We start from the raw sequence: 23,151 nt of genomic DNA on the forward strand, positions 1-23,151 counted from the left end.
TTCCCACAGTGGCCCAGAGCTGTGTGTGTGTGTCCATGTCCCAGCTGCACCAGACCCATCTCTGCCCTGGACGCCCAGTCAGTGGGGGGCCCCAGTGATCAGCCATGTGATCCGGCCCGGGGGCTCAGGCCTGCAGGCAGGGCTAACGGTGGGCGAGCGGCCCAGACAGAGAGACAGATGGATGTGCCAGGGAATCAGGGCTGGGCACTGGATGTCAAGGCCGCTCTCCCTCCCACGCCCTCAGAGCCGCGTGTGGGGGAAGAGTGACGCCCGGCTTCTCCTGGCATGGATCCTCCTGGGCATAGCACGGCACAGGGCAGATGGAGGGGCGGCGGCTGCTCCGCAAGGGGAGCCGTGCTTTGCCACTGCGGGGGGCTCTCCTTGCCTGGGGGGACATGCCCCCCAGGAAATGGGGCTCCCACCCCCAGAGTGCGTGAGGCTGGAGGCCACTGAGCTCCGGCGGGACAAGGGGGCAGCGCTGCAGTCCACACGGCCGCATGGAGTGCTTCAGCGACCCCAGTGGCGGGGACCTGCCCCGGAGCCCCCTCTTCTCCCCTCCGGAGCAGGCCTCCCCAAGGGACAGGCCCCCCCAGCCCTTCCTCTCCCCGGTTAGCTCAGCAGCGGGGGACGGGTGCTGCTTCTCCGTAGTGCGCTCAATCCAGCACTGACTCCCCGTGGGCTCCGGGCTGGGGGGAGCCAGGGGCTGGGGCAACAGAGAGTGTGCTGACCTGGAGGGGCGGGAACCCCAGAGGCAGCCTGTCCTCCTGCCACTGCCACGGGAGCTGGCGGGGGCTGCTGTAGCCCTGCCTTTGGGCATCACAGCAGGAGGTGGACGCTGGCCAGGTGTGGCTGGGGCCAAGGGGGTGGGGTGGGCTCTCCGCAGCAGTGCCTGGGGCGTGTGGTGGTAAAGCCATGACCGCCGGCAGGAGCAGGGCGGCGCAGGGCCCTTCGGGGGTGGGGGGACAGCTCTGCCGGCCCCCACCGGAGTGCTGCTCCAAGGGTGCTGAAGGCAGCCCAGCTCCCCTTGGCCGCCCGCCCGCGTTCTCAGCCGCCTCTCTCCTCCTTCCAGGCTTTGCTTCGGAGGAGCCGAACGCGGTGGCCCAAAAGGCAGCGGGGAGCTCTGAGGCTGAGAGGGACCAGACGGTGCCCCCCACTCCGGACGAGCTGGAGGGGCAGGTCCCCTTCGTCACCACGGCCCCCACGCTGACGCTGCTCAACCATCACCCGCTGCTGGAGGAGTTCCTGCACGAGGCCCTGATGAAGAAGGACTATCTGAGGCAGGTGCCCTTCCTCACATGGGGCCTGGGGGGGCCAGGCCCGGTCCTGCCCGACACGCCAGGGCCGGTCACCCAGACACCCATGGCCAACCTGCCGAATCAAGATGACCTCCCCATGTTTTCTAACTTGACCCCGTCCCCCACGGGGCCCGCCCTGGCCCCCGTGACCACAACCGGCACCACGGCCCTGGGGTGGGAGAAGGCCGAGGCCGGAGACTCGTCGAGGCCCCTGGCAATGGAACGGCTGACCACAGCTGCGGGCCGCATGGCAGAACACCGGCCAGCTGTGCCAGAGACCGAGCCCCCCTCTGTCCCCACGGAGCCACCTGCCACCCCCCCACCCGCCTTCTCCCCAGCCGCCCTGCCCATCCCGGCTCAAGCCACCGCGACCAGCGACACCCCGACTGCCGTCGCCCCCACAGCCCGGCTTGTCTCGCTGTGGGCGCCCAGCCCAGCGCTGCCGCAGGCCAAGGAGCCCGGGACACAGGCTACCACCGCGGCCACGGTTTCCAGGGACGACGAGGAAACCACCACGACCACCATCATCACCACGACCACCATCACCACGGTGCCGGTGCCAGGTGAGGGCAGTCCCACTCCAGTGGGGCCCAGGGCTCCAGGATGGGCACAGGGCCTTCGGAGAGAGCTGGTCCCGCTTGTGGTGTGGGGCTAAAACAGCCCGGGCAAGAGGGAGTCTGCTTCCCCCCCCACCTCGAGGTCCAGGCCCCAGAGGTCTCCTCCGTGTTGAGCCACCTGCTCTGCGCTGCATCCTCAGTGCAGGCGAGAAAGTTGACTTCGGGCCGACAGGAGGCCCTTGTGTGCTCTCGCTCGCTGGTCTCAGACAGTTTTTCCAGCCTTCGGAGTAAATCTCCCCGTGCGCCCAGGATCCGTGGGCAGTGGGCCGTCTGCGGGGAGCCAGCCGTGGCATGTTGGTGACACAAGGGAAGTCGGGCACAGCTCTGAGCGGCTGCATCACTCCATGCCCAGCGCGGGGCGGGCACGCAAGCGTGTCACCCACCGTGTGGCAGGGAGCTCGTCACAAGACACCAGCTCCTTCCTCTGGGCGGCCCAAAGTTCACTTCCCAGGGAGCCTGGCCCGGCTGGAGGGGTGGCCGAGGCCGTGGTGCATGGACCCGCTGGGAAGGGTGTGGCGGGAGCGGCGCTGCAGATGGGTCCCGATGCTAGTTCTCCCGTCATTGCACCCCTGCCAGCGCTGCGCTGCAGGGAGTCCTGGCCAGTGTAGGCGCCCCTCGCCCAGGAGTACAGTGCGCATGTGTGTGAAACGGGGTGTGAGGGCAGCAAATCCAGCTGCAGGGGACTTGTCCTGGGCAAACTCCTATGGAAGGAGACGGGGCTGGCGGGAGCCAGAGGACCCAAGGCTGCTCATGGCCCTGGGTGCGGTCCCAGGGATGAGGCTCACCTGGGGTTCCGGGAGCCACCCCGTAATCAGGACCAGGTGTCCCAGGAGACCGGGCTAGCGAGAGGAGGGGGAGAGGATGCTACAGCCCGTCTGGGGCAGCAGCAGCAGGGGCCGGCTGGGAAGGGGGCTGGGGTGACGCTGTCTGATCCCAGGCTTTCCTCTTGTCCCCAGCTCCGTGTAGCTGGAACTTCACCGGCCCCGAGGGCTCCCTGGAGTCTCCAGAGCCAGCCAGCTCACCTTACGACAGTCTGGACTGCACCTACTCCATCTCCGGATACCCTGGCTACGGCGTGGAGATCAAGGTGGGTGAACCCAGCCAGGGGCAGGAGTGGGGGCGGGGAGGGGTTTCTGCGAGCAAGCCACGTCTCTTGTGGCGTGCGTGGAATCAGTTTCCCTTCTCGCCCTCGCTGCCTTTGACCCGCTGTCGGAGCCTGCACTGAGCACCCCCAGCTCTCCGGACGGCCCGGGTGGTACCTGAGAGGGGTGCTCAATATGCAAATCCCTCCCCGCAAGGCATGCTGGGCCTCTCCCTCACTAACTAGCCGGGGGGACATCTCTGCGGGACAGGGGGCTGGGCCGCGGTGCCTGGCTGGAGGGGCAGGGCAGGCCCTGCCGGGGCTGCAGGAATGGGTGGCCCGGGCACCATTGCAAGACCCAGGCTCACCTGAGGCTGTGTGAGGAGGGAGGATTTTCACTCGGGGGGGGGGTGGGGAGATCTGCTCCTTGTGGAACTCTTGCCTGGGCCCTGATCTCAGCTGCGCCCTGTGATGCCCGTGCAGACAGGTGAGGCAGGGTGGGCGTTGGGCAGGCTGCTTCCTCTCCCGTAGGCTGGGATCCCTGCTGGGCATTCCCGGGGCAGGGGTTTGTATTTCGTAGGCAGGACGTCAGGCTGCCAGGCACTGTGGGATGGAGGGAGCAGCAAAGGCAAACCCAGCTCTGACGGGGTCCGTGGTAGGCCCGGGACTTACTAAAGAAGTATGGGTTGGATGAATGGACTATAAAATGGATAGTGAACTGGCTAGAGCATAGGGCTCAACGAGTAGTGATCAATGGCTCCATGTCTAGCTGGCAGCCGGTCACAAGCGGAGTTCCCCAGGGGTCGGTCCTGGGGCCGGTTTTGTTCAACATCTTTATTAATGATCTGGAGGATGGGGTAGATTGCACCCTCAGCAAGTTTGCGGACGACACTAAGCTGGGGGGAGTGGTAGATACCCTGCAAGGTAGGGATAGGATACAGAGTGACCTAAACAAACTGGAGGATTGGGCCAAAAGAAATCTAATGAGGTTCAACAAAGAAAAGTGCAGAGTCCTCCACTTAGGAAGAAAGAATCCCATACACAGCTATAGACTGGGGACCGACGAGCTGGGCAGCAGCTCTGCAGAAAAGGACCTGGGGGTAACGGTGGATAAAAAGCTGGATATGAGTCAGCAGTGTGCCCTGGTTGTCAAGAAGGCCAATGGCATATTGGGCTGCATTAGGAGGGGCATTGCTAGCAGGTCACGGGAAGTGATTATTCCCCTCTATTCGGCATTGGTGAGGCCGCATTTAGAATATTGTGTCCAGTTTTGGGCCCCCCAATACAAAAAGGATGTGGACAAGTTGGAGAGAGTCCAGCGGAGGGCAACAAAAATGATTAGGGGGCTGGAGCACAGGACTTATGAGGAGAGGCTGAGGGAACTGGGCTTGTTTAGTCTGCAAAAGAGAAGAGTGAGGGGGGATTTGATAGCGGCCTTTAACTACCTGAAAGGGGGTTCTAGGGAGGATGGGGCTAGGCTGTTCTCGGTGGTGGCAGATGACAGAACAAGGAGCAACGGTCTCAAGTTGCAGGGAGGGAGGTCTAGGTTGGACATTAGGAAAAAGTTTTTTACTAGGAGGGTGGTGAAGCACTGGAATGGGTTACCTAGGGAGGTGGTGGAATCTCCATCCTTAGAGGTTTTTAAGCTGCGGCTTGACAAAGCCCTGGTTGGGATGATATAGCAGAGGTTAGTCCTGCTTTGAGCAGGGGGTTGGACTAGATGACCTCCTGAGGTCCCTTCCAACTCTAATATTCTATGATTCTATGATTCTATGACTTATCTGGGCTACCCAGAAGCACCTGGGAGGGAAACTCTGGCTGCGGAGCGGGGAGGGACCCCCTGGGCGAATGGCAGGGAGCAGGGGTGCAATGCCGGGGGGAGGAATTGTCGCCGAGGAGGAAACCCAGCCCTGGAGTGACGGGCCCGTCGGTGCAGCGCTGCCGTAGCGAAAGGGCAAGCGCGGTGCTGCAGAATGTCAAATCAATACACGCGGTATTTGGTGACATTTGAACAATGAGCCCCCTCCTGGGGCCTAATTAGACCCTGGCAACGGCAGAGCTTTCAAACTCTGAATGAATGAAGAAATAACCCAGCCCCCGCGCGCCGCAGGCTCCATCCGGCGAGCCAGGGTGGGCATCTCACCGGCTGCTCGAGGGCAGGGGGGCAGCAGGGGGCAGGGAGCACTGCGCCGGAGGAAGAACAAGGCAGGCTCAGCTTGCCCAGGGCTGGGGGTTGTGGGCAGAAGGGCCCGTGTCCTTCTCCAGCTCTGAGCCAGGCTCTGGTTTCTTTTCCCCCAGAGCCAGGAGGGGTGGGCCCACGGTCACCCTGTGTCAGCACTGGGCGGGGGGATCAGCCCGCGGTCCCGGGGGGGCCCATTGTGAGCCCGGCGTTGCACTGAAGCTGGCTAGGAGGGCGGGGAAGCTGATCGCCGTGGAACCAAGCAAGGAGTTTCCCACCCACCCCTGTCATTCTCCATCATCCCTTTAGTAAATCAGGCTGCAGCTTGCCAACGCTGCGGGGAGCTCTGTGTGGTGCCAGCTGCTGACACCCACACCCTGCCCGGGTAGGCATGCACCTCGCGGTAATTAGCAGTGCAGGGCGAGGACCTGCGTGCCGGCACGGCTCTTCATTACCGCGGAGCGCTGCTTAATTGGCGTCGTTAATATCCAATCACCTGGTAATGAGACAAGGTAACAGCCTGGAGTTTCTCAGCATAACTGATGATGCTGTCGCTGCGGAGGGCTGCTGGGATCCTGGCCTCAGAGCCTGGATCCTCCCAGCTGCCCCAGTGAGGTGGGGCTGGGCAGAGGACCCTAGGGGCTAATGGGTCGGTCCTTGGGGGTGCTCCAGGCTGCACGGCCACCCCCAGCCCTGAGGCCTCTGGGCTCTCCATGAGCCTCTGGATGGGATGAAACGTCGCCCCCGCTGCCTGTGCCCTCCCCCGGCACAGCTGGCCCGCCTGGGAGCGAGTCCCAAACGGGGCAGGTGCCATCATTTTTTATAATGATTCATTAAAATATAAATGGTTGCCAGGCAACCTTAAGGCTAAACCTCCCCAGAGTTCCCAGCAAGCTGGGAACCCAAACCCCCTCCCCTGTGAGCGCATGGCTGCACACTCCAGCAGCGAGCAAGCACCTCAGAGCCGGGCCGTGCAGATCCAGCCTGGGGCTGCGACTCAGGACACCTCGGTCCAGTTCCCAGCTCTGGGAGACCTTGGCCGAGCCGCTGAGTCTCTCTGAGCCGTGGTGCCGCTGTAAAATAGGTGATCCTGGCCCCAGAGCAAGGGATGTGAGGGTCAGATACCGCGGCAATGGGGGTGTTGGGGGGGAGCGTGTGGTACAGAAGAGGGGCAGTGGAGACCCCTCTGCTCTGGCTGCTGGCTGGAACAGCAGCAGATATACGGGCCGGGGGGTGCTGAAACCAACGCAGGAAGAGCGGGGCAGTTACGGGAGTGTGTGCGCCCCAGAGCGCACCTGTGCATGGGGAGGGGTTGGCCGCTGCCCAGGGCCCCGTGTCCAGGATGCCGCCTGCTCCAGCCGGAGTTTCTGAATTGGAGGAACAATCGCAGGAGAGAAATGCGTTCCTTTGCCCTCGCTGGGCAGCCTGCGTCCCCAGAACGCAGCCGAGCAGCAGCTGTGTCTGCGCCCGCAGCGAGGATCAGGCTGCCCCGTTTGGATGGGATGCAGCTGGCCTGAAAGTCCTGCGGCGGGGCCCGGCCCGTTCTGCCTGGCAGGGAGCCACGTTCTCGCTGTCTCAGGAGATCCAGGGCCACCTGAGCCCTTGGATTTGGGGGTGGCCAGGTGCATGGGGACTCGTTGGATCACGCTGGGCCAAAGGGCTGACCCAGCACCGGGCTGAGGTTCTCTGTGCCCGCTGCCTGCCCTGCCCGCAGAGGTGAGCTGCCAGCTGTTAGTCGCCCAGGCAGCCGTTCACAGGCATGGCAGCCCCTGGCCTGCACCCCGCTTCCAGCTGTCCTCCCGTCCGGGCCTTCTCCGCACCAAAGGGTGCCCAGCTTGACCCAAACCGGTGTGAACGCAGCTCAGTTGAAGCAGGGCTGAGCCTGCTGTGGGACACCTGTAACAACCTCGAGGGTCCTTAAGAACCAGCTATTGAGTGAGGAGCAGCCAGGTTAGGTCTGAGGTGGGGCACAACAGGCCCTGCACACCCCCGCCGAGCAGTGGCAGCCCCCTGGGGCCGGCGTTGAGCTGCTCTGCGTCAGCTGCCGGGCTGCGGAGTCACATGCAGCACTTGGCAGCTCTGCTGTCTGCTGGGGTGGGCCGGAAAGAGCCCCACGGTGACCTGCAGAGCCCCAACCAAACCCGGCCCGGCCCACGGCCACAGCGTCCCGCCACAGAGCCCTCCCTGGGTTCCTCTCGTCACTGTTGTGAGTGTGTGTGTGTCTGAGCGTGTGCCTGCGTGGCGCGTGTGTGTGTGTGTGTGTGCACATGCAGGGGGAGTGTGTGAGTGTGCACGCCCATGGGTGCATGCGTGGGGGTGGTGTGTGAGTGTGTGCATACTCATGTGTGCATGTGCGGGAGGGGGTGCATGAGTGTGCACACCCCAGCCGTGCGCTGTGTGGATCCTGCTGAGTGCCCGCTATCCTGCCAACTCGGTGGCTGGGCCTCTCTCTCCAGCTGGCTGCATCTCTTTGCCATCTGGAACTCACTGTGGCTGGCGGTTCTCCATCTCCTGCTGGCTGGGATCCATCCCGCCGTGCCCAGAGCCTCTGCTTTCAGGCGTTAACCTCTTCGCTGGCTCCCATTGGCTGTCAGCTGCACGTTAATGACAAGGGAGCGTTGTGTGCCCCTCCTCCCTGCCCCCGGAGCCGTGTGCACACTGAGATATGTGCTGTGCAGTTTACAGGACTCCCTTGCGACCCGCATCTGAGCTGCTGCCTGCAGAGCCCCCCCTTACCCTGGCGCACCGGCGAGGGCTGCGCAGGGCCCTGCCAGCCCTCCGTCCCCACACGCAGGCTGTGGCTCCCCTGTGCTGCTGGCACGAGCAGTCGTTGTCCCAGGGAGCGTGGGCTGCAGGCACCAGCTCCACGCCCCACCTGGGCCTCCCTGGGGTTCCAGTCCCTGGTGCCGCTGCCCCAGGGCACCCGTAACAGAGATGTGGTTTGCACCTGGGAAGCTCTCCCTGATTTCACTGCACCCGCGCCGCCCTGGGCCAGACTGTGTCTCCCCGAGGGGGTGTGACGAAGTGGAGATACTCTTGGGGCTTTCTCTGAGTGCTGTGTGCGCCTCGGTCTCCCCCGTTTGTTACTCTCGTGTGTCAGCGATGGGACCCGGCTGTGAGCATTGCAGAGACCACTGGAGGGTGGACGGGCCTTCGCCAGCCACAGGTACGCAGACCTGGCCTGGATGCCCTGCCCTGGCCCAACCAGTTGCAACAGGTTGTGGCAGGTGGAGACCAAGAGGAGAGGCCACCTTGTCTGGGAAGGAGACAAAGGAGTGGGGAGGGGAGAAGGGACAGCTCAGGAGGTGGCTGGGGGCAAGACGTGAGCCCCCTGTGAGGGGCTGGCAGGGAGGGAGCCCCAGGAATGAGGCTCTTCGGAGGGTTGCTGCTGTAATTCCTAGTTAAGCTGCTAGCAAAGTCCTTCTGCGCTGTGATCCCGGGAACTAATAAACCCTCCTGACGTTCCCGCTGGCTGTGAATCGCTGCTGACTGCCAGGGGTGCATGGCCCTTTGGGGTGTGTAGGGCTCCCCAGAGTCCCGGAAAGGGGGCTCATGGGGCAGCTCGGGTGGATCATGGGGGCTGAACGCTGCAGGGCCAGAGTCAGGAGGTGGCTGCACAGGTGTTGGGAGATCCGAGGGGGGCAGGCTGCAAAGCGCTAGAGTCCTGACTGGCTGCGCCCGAGTGACTCCAAGACCTGTCCCGGGGGGTCCATCCCAGGGGAGAGCACAGGCTGGCTGGATGCACCCTGCGGATGAGAGCGCCTGGCAGTTAGTGATTTAGGAGCAGTGGGTCTAAGGCCGGGGTGGGCAAACTACAGCCCACGGGCCACACACAGCCCGCCTGAGCCTTACATCAGGCCCTCCCCCCTCCCGGCCCTTCCCCTTCCCCCCCATCCCTTTCCCACCACGTGGCCCACCGTGCAATTTCTATACCCAGATGTCGCCCTGAAAGCCAAAAAGTTTGCCCAGCCTTGGTCTCAGGGGCGCGTTGCAGGGAGCAGCGGAAGACAGAGACCACCCTCTCCTTCCGGACATTGGCGAGCTGAGCAGAGGGAGGTTTGCGCCTGGGAAGGCGCACTAGGGCGCAGCTAATCGAATTGCCCAGCGGGAGGAGAGCGACCCAGCAGAGCCTCGCCCAGACGGGGCAGTCTGAGAACGGCTGGCGTCCCCAAGGCTTGCAGCCCTAACCAGGAGGGGGTCCCCCAGAACACTCGCCTGGGCACAGGTTGTGGAATGACTGTGTCTCTTTGAGACAGGATCCGTGTTCCTGCAACAGCCAAGGATTTGGATTTGAATCCAGGAAGCCAATCGGCTGAGGCTAAAGTGGTCAGTGAAAATAGGAATGACCCGGCTGGCAGGGGGTGGAGCTGCTCGGCTCGGGATGCCTGCCTGCCTGTACCCAGACCCCGGGAGCTGAGCGGGACCGAGGGATGGGCTCTGATGCTGTGACTGATGCCGAGGGCTCACAGCCGCCGAGTGTGACGTGTCAGTATGATGGAGCCATCCCCAAGGATCCAGCCCGAGTGGACTGGCAGAGAGGAGGCATGGGAGAGAGGCAGGGGTGCTGAGGGCTCAGAGGTGTGGTACTGGGAGGCGGAGGAGCCTTCGACTGAACCCCCAGCCAGAGAGTGTGGCCTTACGTCGGGTCAACACTCTAGAGGAGGGTTCCTCCCAGGGACCGTACTGAGCAGAGAGAGCATCGCCCCTGTGAATCCGCGTCAGCTCAGGCGTGCTGGGAAAAGGGAGGCGGCATGAACTGGAGTTGGCCGAGCGTTGAACTGATGGGTCTGCGTCCCCCGGACCTGAAGCTGTGGCTGATGGAGAAGAAGTCGAAGGGTCTGCGGAGTGCAGGCAAGCTGGCTGGCGAGTTTATGGACAGCCGGTTGGGACACGGACTGGGGATGGCTCAGGGGGTGGCTGGGGGAAAGAAGCCAGTCCCCTGTGAGGGGCCAGCGAGGAGGGAGCCCCAGGAATGGGGCTCTCCAGGTGGTTGCTGCTGTAACTCCTCATTAAGCTGCTAGCAAAGTCCTGAGAACGAATAAACCCTCCTGACTTCCCCGCTGGCTGTGAATCGCTGCCGATGCCTGGGGCCAGCCCCAAAGAGCTTCCTGGAGGGGAGGAGGCAATGTGCGGGGCCCACAGTGCTGCCCCCTCCCATGGCCCAGCTCGGCGGGGCTGGGGGGGGGGCGGAGGGTGCCCTCGGCGGCAGGGCTGGCGCCATGCCCCGTGGGCTGGCAGCCATCACAGCAGTGAATGGCGCGCCAAATGCGCTGGGCTGGGACGGTTACCGTGGCGACGGAGCGATGGTGTGAATGCCACTAAAAGGCTGCCTGGGGGAACTGGCGCCTGTGCCCCTGGGGGAGCTAAGCACGGCTCGGGCAGCACCAGCCTGGGAGGAGACGCTGCCGGGTCCAGGCCGGGTCCAGGCCTGCTTGCTCGGGGTGGTGTAAACAGCCTGTAGGGAGCATGGCTCTGCGTGCAGCGGGATCCGGGGGGCTGGGAGCCAGGACTCCTGGGTTCTCTGCCCAGCTCTGCCACCGCCTGGCGCTGTGTGACTGTGGTGAGCGCTCCTGTATACTGGGACGGTGGTGCTGACCCACTGGCCGGGCAGGGGCGCCCAGAGGTCTCCAGCGCCCTGCGAGCCTGGAATGAAAGACGGCTCCGTCCCCCCAGCCCCGCGCCATCCTGGCCTGGCTCTCTAACAGGCGTCTCGCTGGCCCGTTAGCCCTGGGCCTCGCTAGCCGCTGCCCGCACAGGGGATGGCACCATGCGGCCACCTGTCTCCGCCCCAGCGCTGCCACGCCTGATGACTCTGCTCCTCCGGGGCAGCTGACAGCAATGTCGGGGTCTCTCCCTGCTGCCCTTGGGCTCGGGTCTGGCCCGGCGGCGCTGGCGCCTGGCCCGGCGCGGGAGCGGCAATCCGAGGGCCGAGATTTATGGGGCTGCTAAGCATGTTTGAAAGCTGCGGCTGCCGTGGCCGGGCCGGTGCAGACAGGCTTCACCACTCGCTTATTGGCAGCGGGAAGAGGCTTTGGCGGAGCGGAGAGAGACATCCCAGCCTGGCGCAGCCCCAGCAGGGAGGGCTCGGGGGGGGCGCAGCAGAGGCGGGTGGGGTGGGCACTTCACCTTCTAGAAGAGGAAGCAGGCGCCTGGATGTGAGCCTCATCCCCCATCGGGGGCAGCTGGGGTGACTCTGCCCCCCGTGGAGCTGGCAGGCCTGGTGCAGGAGAGGGCTGGGGAGGGGGGTGGCGTCGGCGGGTATGGAGTGGGGGGCAGGCTCTCCTGAGGCCAAGGTGGGCCCAGGGGCAAGGCCCAGGAGGGGGAGGGGCCCCCGTTCTGCCCTTGGGCCAGGCGCAAGGGCTGGCGCTAACCTGGGGCCCCCCCGCTGACGACGCCCTTTCTTCCCGCAGGTGGAGAACATCAGCCTGCTGGAAGGGGAGACGGTCGCCGTGGAGACCTTCGGGGGCCCGGAGCCTCTGGTCCTGGCCAACGAGTCCTTCCTCATGAGGGGCCAGGTGATCCGTAGCCCCATCAACCGGGTCAGCGTGCGGTTCCAGAGCCCCCGGCCCGCCAGCCCCGGCACCTTCCACTTCCGCTTCCAAGGTACGGCCGCGGCCTGCTTGCAGGGCCCTTTGCCCCCCGCGCCGGCCAGCCCAGGCCCAGGGCCGCGAGAAGGCCCCCCCTTGAGGTCTCTCCTGCAGCCAGAGGGCCCGTTCCTCATGGCACCCCCCTTCCACCCTGCGTGGGTGTGCGTCTGCACAAAGCACAGCCGGGCATCCAGCCTGGGTCTTCGGCGCGTCACCTCGGCTGGGAGCTGCCAGGCAAGCTCTGGCTGAGTGTGGGTCATATACACCCCCTGCTCCTCCCCCCACAGTCTGGGCATCCAGCAGCGTCTCCCTCCCAGGATTCAGGTGTTTAGGTCTGGTGGAGTCGCTGTGGGAACCGGAGCAGAGCCGGCCGTGCTGGGGGCAGCGGGCAGCTCGCACAGCACCGGGTCAGACCACGCAGCCATCTCCCCACTGCGCTCCTGGCTAGAGTCTCATTGCCCGGGGTGCCCCCAGGGGGGGCCCCCCGCCGCTCTCCATGGCAGGTGAACCGGTGCTTCCCTGACACAGCTGCAGCCAGTCGGGGGCCGTGAGCCTGCTATAGCTCGGTAACTCCCACCGGAGTGGCCAGGTTAAACGGGCACCGAGCAGAGAGACGCGCTAATGGAGAGAGAATTGGCGTGAGCGATTACGGGATCATTTCACATAATTACTGGCAAAGGTAGGCACCGTGTCACTGATACCAGGGAGGAGCTGCTCCCCCGCACAGCACCCGTGTGCCACGGGGCCAGCCAAGGGTCGAGCCTCCCACGGGCTTGGAAAAGACTCTGGCAGACCAGTGGGGCTCATCAGAAGCACTTCCTGGCAGGAGGAAGCCAGCCACACTTCCGTGGTCCTGCCTGGGGCTCAGGGACTTTCTTCCCCTCCCGGGCTTGGAGCCCAGCAGTGCTTTGGGGCAGGCCACTAGCCTGCCTGGTGTGCCTGTCTCCTCCCTCGCCCTGGGAGGTGGGGGAGGGCAGAGGTGGCAGAGTCTCTGCTGTTTGAGCAGTAGGTTCGTGGGGTTGTAGCTAAGAGTGTTGAGAGACGTTCATGGAGGCGTCACGCAGCGGCTCTTTCTCTGGGTTCAAGGAGCACGATGGGGGCAGGTGATGCAGGGTCCATCTCCAGGGGTCCCGGAGCCTTTGGGTGGGGTGGCTGGTTCTTTGCTGAGTCGGTCACGCCTCTAGGGGCCATTTCCAGCTTTTCCCCACAGCCGGGAAGGCTGGAAACCTCCCTGTAGACAAGCGCTGAGCTTCCCGGAGCCCAGCCCACCAGCTGGGGTGCAAGTCCCAGGGCAGCACCAGGCTGGCATCCGATCTGGAAAGGCCCTGGTGAGCACGCAACCTGCATAGCCTGAGGGGCTTGGAGGGCGATGGGTGACTGGCACGTGTGCCCCCTGCCCACCCTGGGACGCTAGCATCATCTGTCTGCTCAGATTGCTCCAGCCGGACGTGTCCCGTCACAGAACGGAGTCGCCCACGGGTCAGCGGCTTTTAGCGCTGGGCCCAGCAGAAAGCAGGGTCGGGATTGCGGGTCGGGATCGAGGGGTTTCGGTGGGGGGGTGGCAGGCTTCTCTACCATTTCCCACGGCCCTTTCTCTCCTTCACCTGCACAAGGTTCCTCGGCAAAGCAAGACCCCCCCCACCCATGGGTGCCCAGCACTGGGGTGGGGGGGTCGCTGCCTTGGCATCACCTGGATGCCTTCCCCTCCCCCCAGAGGGCTGGGGCGCCCCCGACCTGCCCTCGCACACACGCATGCGTGCCCAGTGCCGCCCCGATGCGATTGATGGGAAAATAACGCCAGATTGTACCGAGCGAGCGCGTCCCTCGGCCAGGGTCGCCATGGCAACGCACAGCGAATGAATGGGAAACGCCACCCTTCACGTGCCTTTATTTTCTTGTCTCGTCTCGCCCCCACCCCACCCCCGGCACGAGGGGGATTCTGGGTACTGGGTACATGCGTGGGCTGGGCATGATTCAGACACCCCCACCAGCCGTGCCATGGTACGACCCCCAGGACCCTCTGCCCCCCAGCCCAGACGCCCGGGTACCTCAGGCCCCTTCCTGCAAGTGCCTACAGCCACGATGGGCCCCTGGCATGTCCCAGCCAGGTCCGTGGCTCTGTGGACGGAGGTGCAGCATCAGCGAAGGGGCTGAAACGGCTCCAGCACCCCATGGGGGGCAGGAGGAATTGCCTCTCGCTTGGGGGCAGCGTCCTGCTGGGATTTGGCCCTGCCCGGCAGGCTGGAGCCGCAGCACCAGGCCCCCGCCGCGTTCCAGGGTCCTTCAGCTGCAATCCCCTCCCCGGGGCTGTACGGACGGGCTCTGCGTGGCACTGCTGAGTCGCTCCATGGGCTGCGCGGCACCTTCGACCCCCTGGCAGCAGGATCAAGCCCTGTCCCTGCTCCCCTCCCCTGCTCGTTCCCACCTGGGGAGCTCCTAGGGCAGGTGCTGGGTGGCTAGTGACCCCCAGCAGAACGGTCTCACCCCCCATCACCCATGGACACTGCTCAGCCAGCTGCAGCCCTGAGTGCGGGAGCCTGGGCCCGGCTGGCCTCGGTCCTCCCTACTGCCAGCTGCTAGGCTGTGCAAAGGGGCGCGGGGCCCTGGCACGGCGTCACACCCGCGTGCAGAGGGCACAGCGAGGGGGCCAGCTTCCCGCCTGCAGCCTGGCCCAGCCGTGTCCCTGGGCCGGCAGGGCCTGGCCATAGGGAAGGATTTGCTGCCACCTGCCGGCTGAGACCGGGGACGACACCCCTGTCCCGCTGAGGTCTCTGTCGCGGGCACTGCCCAGGGAGACCGGGGCAGGCTGTGTCCAGAGTCTCTGGGCCAGCGTGTAATGCGGGGGGGAGAAAAGAAAACAGCCCAGCAGTTCCCACTCCCAGTTCCTGCCCTGTGCCCCTCGGAGGGAGGGCATGACACCCTTCCCCAGCCTGGGGTGGCCATGCCGCGGATGCTGCAAAACCCCCAGAAGCTGGGGTGGCTCCCCCCCTGCGCTGGGTCAGGGCTGCGCGGGGCAGCGAGGGGGTGACTAGCCTGGTGCCCTGACAGCTGGAACGTGGCTGAGTCCATCCATCCCCCCCGGCACCAGGGCTTGCCAAGCCAGCGAGCAGGTTGCTCCAGCTGTTCAGCCTGCCAGGCCCTGCCATTAAATGCCCCTCTCTTTCCCTCCCTCCCGCCCAGCCTATCTGCTCAGCTGCAGCTTCCCCTCCCGGCCGGCCTACGGCGACGTCTCCGTCACCAGCCTGCATCCAGGGGGCAGGGCCCACTTCCGCTGCGCCACGGGCTACCAGCTTCAGGGCCCGCCTGCGCTCACCTGCCTCAACGCCACCCGGCCCTTCTGGAGCAGCCGAGAGCCTGTCTGCGTGGGTGAGTGGGGAGGGGATGGGCTGCCCAGCGCTCCCGGACCCCCCCGCCAGCCGGACGTGGGCCTCGCCGAGGCAGGTCTGGGCTGCTCACAAGGGACACGAGTTTTGCCTTCTCAGCCTGAGCCCAGCCCCTGATCGGCTTTCTCCTCCTGAGAGAGGGCCCGGCAGCCCAGCACCTTCCCACAGGCTGTGGGGCACCCCCTAAGCACTGGGAATCGTCCCGTTACTGCCTGCAGCTGCAGCCTGGCTCCCGGCTCTGCCCACTACTGCAAGGCCGGGCGGTGTCGCTCAAGGGCACCCTGCTCCATCTCCAGCGCCCTGACCTGGCAGCCATCTCCCCACTGCTCCTAACCCTTGGCCTCCCTTTGCAGCGGCCTGTGGCGGGGTGATCAGAAACGCCACCCTCGGACGCATCATCTCGCCGGGCTTCCCGGGCAACTACAGCAACAACCTGACTTGCCACTGGCTGCTGGAGGCCCCCGAGGGCCAGCGCCTGCACCTGCACTTCGAGAAGGTCTCGCTGGCCGAGGACGATGACAGGTACGGGGCCTGCACGAGGAGAGGGCCTCTGAGGGTGCAGCCTCAGGGGAGCAGGGCAGACGTGTCTGTGAGGCCTGGGGCTAGTGCTCCCCTGCCACTGCGTGTAGGACTTCCAATATGCATTTGCAAACGGATGTTGATCCTGAAACCTACTGATGGCACATGCCAGAGTAGCTGTTCCATTGCAGCTGCCCTGCTGGACAGTGACAGCTACTGGGGCTCCCATCCCGCTTCAGGGGCTGCCCTTTGACACTCCAGGCCTGGGCCTGACCTCCCACTGAGCCCCCTCCAGCAGAGGGGACAGAGTAGATAACTCAGGGCACCACAGCTCCCCTGCCCCTGTGGGTTTTGCCTGCCTGCCTCCAGGCATCAGCAGCAGTCCTCTCTCCCCACACCCCCTGATGCACACAGGGGCCAAACCCCCGTAGCAGCCAGCGGGGAGCTTCCAAGGCCTGTGCTCCCCTGGCTTGGATCGCGACTGTTCCTCTGCAGGCTCATCATCCGGGATGGGAACAACATCGAGGCGACGCCGGTCTACGACTCGTACGAGGTGGAGTACCTGCCCATCGAGGGGCTGCTCAGCACCGCCCGCCACTTCTTTCTGCACCTCACCACCGACAGCAGCGGCGCCTCCACCGGCGTGGCGCTCCGCTACGAAGGTGAGGGCCTGAGACCCCCGGGGGGACGGAGAGACGCCTGGCCCCCGTGCCCCAGAGAACGAGCCCCTGCGCTGCATCAGGGGCTGCCGGGAGGGCCAGGAGACCCCAGGATCCCAGCCCCCTTGGGGTGGCAGCATTAACCCCCTCCCCCTCTGCCCGCAGCCTTCGAGCTGGGACACTGCTACGAGCCCTTCGTCAAGTACGGGAACTTCACCACCAGCGACGCCACCTACGCCGTGGGCACCACCGTGGAGTTCAGCTGCGACCCCGGCTACACCCTGGAGCAGGGCTCCGTCCTCATCGAGTGCGTGGACCCCAGCGACCCCCAGTGGAACGAGACGGAGCCGGCGTGCCGAGGTCTGTCGGCTGAGGCCGTGGCTCTGCACCAAGCTGGGCTGCAGGGGCGGGGTCAGCTGGGGCTTGGGGGTGGGGAGTTCAGAGCAGCTGAGCCAGGGCAGGGGCTTGATCCCCAGGGCCAGGGGCCCACCCAGCCGGAGCAGGCAGGGCGCCATTCCCTGGCCCCCGTGCTGCTAACGAGCAGGCGTCTGCACCCCACGCTGCTTGCTGAGACGGGAAGGGGGTTGCTGGGAGTCAGAGCCATGCCCCCGCCCCACGGCTCAGGGCTGGGAGTGGGGCAGAGGCTCAGCGTCCTGTGTCCCTGCAGCCGTGTGCAGCGGCGAGATCACAGACTCGGCGGGCGTCGTGCTGTCCCCCAACTGGCCGGAGGCCTACGGCAAGGGCCAGGACTGCATCTGGGGCCTGCACGTGGAGGAGGACAAGCGCATCATGCTGGACGTCCACGTGTGAGTGAGCCGAGGCTGCCCGGGCAGGGCCGCTGGGGAGGCCCCCAGCCAGACACACGTGGGGGGTGGGGTGGGAGCCAGCCGTCTCCTTGCCCCGAGTGCTGGCTAAGGCGGGCCATCACTGGGTGCCCAGGGTGTGCCAGGAGTGCAAGCCCCGCGGGGAACCCTCGCCCCCTGCACCAGAAGCTGGTTCTTCTGCCCCCCTCAGGCAGCGGCCAGTTCTCTGCTGCTCCCCGTGGGTCTGTGGCCACACAGGGTCCAAGGCCGGGGACAGGCTCCCTTTGCCCCAGGACGGTCCTGGCTGAAACACCCCTAAGTGAAGTCCACCCACGTCCACAGCCCCCCACTCATCCCCAGGGGAAGAGCCCTCCTCTGGGGCTGGGACCAGGACCAGCTGAGCTGGGCTCGACAGGGTCCCTCTACAGGGCCTCTGCCCCAGGCCCATCTCTGCCCCCCGCCCCCTCTCAGGCTGCGCATCGGGAAGGACGACACCCTCACCTTCTACGACGGGGATGACCTGACCGCCCGGATCCTGGGCCAGTACTCGGGCCCCCACCGCCGCTTCAAGCTGTACACGGCCATGGCCGACGTCACCATTCAGTTCCAGTCGGACCCCGGCAGCGCTGTCTTTGGCTACCAGCAGGGCTTCGTCATCCACTTCTTTGGTGAGAGACCCCCCACCCCCACACTCCTGGCCCCACGCGCACTCTCCTGGCCCTCCCAGCCTGCACCCTCCAAGCGCTGCCTCCTCCGGGGTCCAGGTCAGCACCTAGGCAACTGACGCAGCATCATGCCCAGTGCCCAAAGTGTAAACTGGCAGGGCGCAGGGAGTCTGCCCGGGTCACACAGCCAGCCAGTGGCAGACAGAACCCAGGAGTCCTGCCTCCCGGCCTCCCTACTCTAACCCCCAGATCCCCCCCCCGGGCTCAGGAAAGAACCCTGGTCCACTAGACGGAGACCTACCCCCAGGCAGGAGGCGAAATGCAGCTGCCAATGTTTGCTCTGGCCACGGCCAGCTGTGCCCCCCCGCACCCCGCAGCCAGCCTGTGCGGCCAGGCCCCCGTGCTGGCGGCCGGCTCACTCGGCTCTCCCCGCAGAGGTCCCACGCAACGACACATGCCCCGAGCTGCCCGAGATCCCCAACGGCTGGAAGAGCACGTCCCATCCCGAGCTGATCCACGGCACCGTGGTGAACTACCACTGCTACCCCGGCTATGAGATCGTGGGCACGGACCTGCTCATGTGCCACTGGGACCTGACCTGGAGCGGGGACCTGCCCTCCTGCGAGAGAGGTGAGCGCAGGGCCTGGGCCACTGCTGGGCCACGCTGCCCGCCCGCCACGCCCACGAGCCCCGGAGACTCTGCACTGGAGGCTCTTCACCCCTGCCCGGTCGGGAGGGTGAGCGGCAGCGGGCACTCGGTGGGTGGGACAGGGCATGGCGGGGGGGTGGCCCTGGGAAGAAACTCTAGGCAGCTGTGGATCCCTGGGCTGCGACCACTAGCCACGCTGCCTGCCCCGGCATGGCTCTGTGGGCTGCCAGGGGCTGCAGGCCCCCCATGCAGCAGGACCAGTGATCAGTTCTGGGCTGTAGCCCGGCCCCCCGGCCCAGAGCGATGTTGCTTCCCCTCCCCCACACCCTGCAGGCTTACGGCCACCACTGGCCCCTTCTCTGTCCCAGCTGGCTCCAGTGAAGGGGGGAGCTCAGCTCTCAGGCTCTGAGCCGTGCGGGGAGGTGTCTCCCCCTTGCAGCCGGGTGCGTGAGTCTCACTGCCCTCCCTCCCTGGCACAGTGACCTCCTGCAAGGACCCCGGGGACGTGGACCACAGCCGCAGGGTCGTCTCCAGCGCCAAGTTCCCCGTGGGCTCCACCGTGCAGTTCGTCTGTGACAAGGGCTACATCCTGACGGGGGGCGGCCTCCTGACGTGCCACGACCGCCAGGCGGGGGGCCCCAAGTGGAGCGACCGCCTCCCCAAGTGCACCCGTAAGTGCGAGACCGCCCAGCTCCTTCCGCGGGTCCTGCTTCTCCATCCGGCCCCCCACAGCAGCACTGGCCAGGACCTCCCAGGCAGGGAACCCCATGGTGCCCACGGCAGAGGAGAACCCTTCCTGCTCCTGCAGCCTGAAGCAGGGGGTGTCCCGGAGGGGGTGGCATCGTGCTGGGCAGCGCGTCCATTGGGCTGTCCCCAGGGACCTGGGCAGCAGCCTGGCATGGAGCTGCCTGCCTCCCAGCCCCAGCAGCCTGGCTCCGGGGAGCAGCGAGGAGCCGGGGCTGAGCACAGTGAGGAAGGCTCCCCACGGCCCCACCCTGACCCCCCTCTGCCCGCGGCATGCGTCTCACCCCAGCTCCGTTCCACGCTTGCAGCCGAAGTGTACGAGCCATGCCACAACCCGGGTGCCCCAGAGAACGGCGTCCAGAGCCCAGAGAAGAGGCTGTACCAGGCAGGGGCCACCCTGCGGTTCTCCTGTGCCACGGGCTACGTGCTGCTGGGCGAAGTGAGCCTCCGGTGTGTGCCCGGGTACCCCTCGCAGTGGAACAGCTCTCCTCCTGTCTGCAAGGCTGGTGAGTCTGCCCGGGACAGGCACACCCTGTGTGGGGCCTGACGGGAGCGCCGCCCAGCCAGGCCCCGAACCCCCGTCCCACGGCAGGTGGGGGTCTCCCCTGCAGAGCCCTCTGCCGCGGGGCACAGAACTGCCATGGCTGCAGCTGGGCCACGCCGCCCTCTCCGGCAGGGAACGCCCCGTGGTCCCTGCGCTCCAAGCAGCGTCCTGGGCATGCCCGCCCCCTTCCACGACTGAATGGGGAGTGTGGGAGGGACACAGCCCCCCGCGCCACTGCCAGCTTGTCGCTCCAATGCAGAGGAGGCCCACAGGCCTGGCGTTGCAAAGCCGACTGTCCCTTTCTCCAGCCTGAGTCTGATGCCCCCACTCCACAGTGCTGGGAGCGTGTGCCTGTGTCAGCCCCGGGGCCGGGGGCACACTGGGCCCAGCCCGTTAGCGAAGCCCCGGCCACAGGGCTCGCACCTCAGAACCGCTCTGTGCTTCCGCTCCCAGCTGGGGCCGGTGGGACCCTTCGCTCTGCCCTGGTCCCCAGCAGCCCTGTGTGCTGGACTGCTGAACCCCTCCCTCCGCCCAGCTGCTGCCCCCTGCCCCCTCTCATTCTGCCCTCTCGTCTTCCAGCCGCTTACGACGAATTCTACAGCAACCGCAACCTGGACGGTAAGAGCCCAGCGTGCATCCAGGCTCCCTGTGCCCCAGCCTGCTCGCAGGCTGCCATGCAGGAGGGCCGGGGGTGGCCCCCGGGCAGATGTGGGGCAGGGGGCTTGGCCTGCAGTGGGCTGGGGGAGTGACCTGGGAGCCATGGGGGCCGGAGACTGGTGGTAGGGGCCGATGACCTGAACACGGTCCTCTCAGGAGAGGGTGGAAAGGTAGAGCCCCAGGGAGTGACGCACTGGCTGTGGGGGGCAGGGGAGCTGCTGGTACAGCTCTGCCCGCCCGGCGTGGGCCAGCCCAGGGACCCAAGAGGGCTGGGGGTGGGGGCTCTATCTGGGGAGCTAGGCTGGGCTTGGCAGCGAGCGCACAGCCAGCGGGAGGCGCCATTTCCCCCATGAACTGGCAGCAGGCCGGGTGCCATGTCCGTACCTGGCACCATCACTGGGTGCAGGGGGGCGCCGGGGAGGGACCCCCCCCGTGCCCAGAGAAGGGGGGCGCAGGATCTCCCTGTAGCCATAGCCTCTGCCTGGTTTCACCCTTCTCGTGCTACTTGCCCTGGTAAATGCTCTTCTTCCTCTTCCCGCGGGCCCCGGGCCCCTGCCCACCTCCGTCCTCCCGCTGCCCAGCCGCCGCAAAGGTCTCGCCCTCGGGGAACCCGCTGGAGGGCACCAGCGGCGCCGTGGCCATCTTCCTGCCCGTCGTCGCCGTGGCGCTGCTCGTGGGAGGCATTTACCTCTACTTCGCTAAGTGAGTGTCTGTGACGGGGGGAGGCGTCTGCCCCTGCCCCGGCCCCATCTCTCAGCCAGCCCATCTCACCCTCTGCTCCTCTCTGCCCCCTGAAGGCTCCAGGGCAAGCCGTCTTTGCAGCTGCCCCTGTCTGGTCCGGGTTCTCACCCCTACGACCACATCACCGTGGAATCGGCCTTCGACAACGCCGCCTACGAGACAGGAGTGAGTACCGCGCCCCACTCAGGGGGCCGCAGGGGGCTGGGGCTGGGGCTGGCCCTAGAGGCGTGGGGCACTCCTGCGGGCTGGCTGGAGGGCTGCAGGGCAGCTGTGCAAACAGGCAGCCCCATGCACCTCCACTTGGGGGGGGGCGCCCTGGGCCCTTGTTGGATTTGCCCCCCGCCCCTCCGTTGTGCACGTGGGGCGGGACGGGGGGCTGTCAGTCCCAGAAGGGGCTGGTCAAGGGAGCCGCCAGGCGTGGGGCAGAAAGGCAGCTGGTGGAGGGAGAAGAGGGACGCTGCCCCCCGTAAAGGGGGAGTGATGGGGGGGAGCGGGTGTGGGGACGCTGCCCCCCAGTGGGGCTGGGTGGAGAATGCCCCGGCAGGGCTGGCACGCGTCCAACCCCCTGCAGTCTGTTTCCTTTCCAGGACACACGGGAATATGAGGTTTCCATCTAAGCCGCGGCGGCGCAGGAGCCGGGAGGAGGGGGCGTCCCCCAGTGGGCTTTGCAGAGACCCCAGCACCGTCCTCAGCCCCCCCGCCCCCGGCCGACTGGTCCCTCCGGCCACCCCGCCATCGTCCTGCAAGATGGGACTGTAAATACTGTCCCCCAAGAGACATCAGCCGGCGGCACAGCTCCCCCCCCCCCCCCCCCCCCCGGCCTCGGCCCCTTCCAGCCGTCAGTCACGGACCGCCCAGCCCCCGACGCCGGCCTCCTCCCCCGCAGGGTCTGTGCAGAGAAACTGAGGCTCTGGGTTCCATGTGGGGGATGGGCCGTAGGCTCTGTCACGCAGCATGGAGCCGTGCACAGGACCTGCCAACCCACGCCAGAGCCAGCCCCGGGCTCCTGCTCAACTCTGCTGCTGCCCACCGTGGCCGGGGGGGCTAATGGCCTCGGCCAGCCGGGGTGCTGCTCTCTGCAGCTCCCCCCCCACCGCCAGCCTGGCCCGCACCGTGGCAGGGAGCAAAAGAGACGCTTTATTCCCATGAGCCTGTTCAGCCCCTCGTGTCCCAGCGCTGAGCTGCCACTTGTGGGGTCTGCCCTGTCTCCAATCCCCCCGCTGCAGGGCGGGCTCCAGACCCGCGGCTTGACTCTCAGCCAGGAGGGTTCTCGCCCTCGTGCTTGTGGAGAGAACTGGAAACAGGACCCGAGCGTCCCTGCGCCAGCAGCGCTGCCTGAGTCTGCAGACAGCCCACGCCAGCCGCTTGCAGAGGTGTGCTCTGCCCGGGAGCACACAGACTCTGCGCTTCTGCAGCCGCGGATGTCCCAGCGGTCGCTCTTCGTGCTGTGGGATTGGACGTTTTGCAGTCGCTGCCTCCTGCTCCCCAGCTTTCCCAGGCGAGGGGTGACTGAATTCCAGCACGTGCTCCCCCGTACCGCGCCCTGGAGCCAGGCAGCCATGTCCGCGAGGCAGACCTGGATCCAGCCTGCAGCCAGGGAGCGGGGGCAGCAGCTGGGGGCTGGGGAGCTGTGGAGATGAGCTGCTGAAGCAAACACAAGTTTGCCCTCCTCTGGCACATGCTGGATGGTGCAGGTGAAAGAGGGGCTGAGCCTGGCCCCTGGGAGCAAAGCACCCAGCCCTGGAACTGCTCAGTGACACATTGTACGTCAATGAGTATTTGCAATTCCCCACCCTCCCTCTGTGTGTGTGTAGTGGGCGTAGGAGAATGCAGGTATTTCCTTATCTCCTGCTAGTAGACTAGAGAACGCTGGCCTGGCACCTGTGGCCCTGGGCACACGGCGCCCTGAATACAAAGCACTGTTTCTCACTGGGTGGTATCACACTGAGATTCAGAGTCATCCACCGGCAGCAGCCCTGCTGCGCTGCCAGCCTCAGGGGCCAGTGTAAAAACAACATTCGAATGATG

At 66.0% G+C, this 23,151-nt stretch overlaps 1 protein-coding gene across 1 annotated transcript; it reads left to right on the forward strand.

Annotated features, from left to right (window-relative positions):
• The first annotated feature begins 1,163 nt into the window (after nucleotides 1-1,163).
• SEZ6 (seizure related 6 homolog) lies at nucleotides 1,164-21,929 on the forward strand. Its single transcript, XM_067565910.1, has 16 exons — nucleotides 1,164-1,858; nucleotides 2,869-2,999; nucleotides 11,583-11,775; nucleotides 14,940-15,125; nucleotides 15,496-15,664; nucleotides 16,157-16,323; nucleotides 16,486-16,680; nucleotides 16,988-17,126; nucleotides 17,595-17,791; nucleotides 18,224-18,418; nucleotides 18,917-19,108; nucleotides 19,490-19,687; nucleotides 20,305-20,343; nucleotides 20,964-21,084; nucleotides 21,180-21,288; nucleotides 21,711-21,929. The coding sequence occupies exons 1-16, from the start codon at nucleotides 1,258-1,260 to the stop codon at nucleotides 21,738-21,740; spliced, it is 2,862 nt and encodes a 953-aa protein (XP_067422011.1). The 5' UTR covers nucleotides 1,164-1,257; the 3' UTR covers nucleotides 21,741-21,929.
• The last annotated feature ends 1,222 nt before the right edge of the window (nucleotides 21,930-23,151 follow it).

Source organism: Emydura macquarii, unplaced genomic scaffold (genome assembly GCF_026122565.2).
Source record: "Emydura macquarii macquarii isolate MOO-44397 ecotype Brisbane River unplaced genomic scaffold, CSIRO-AGI_Emac_v2 contig_2699, whole genome shotgun sequence".
Classification (NCBI taxonomy): domain Eukaryota; kingdom Metazoa; phylum Chordata; order Testudines; family Chelidae; genus Emydura; species Emydura macquarii.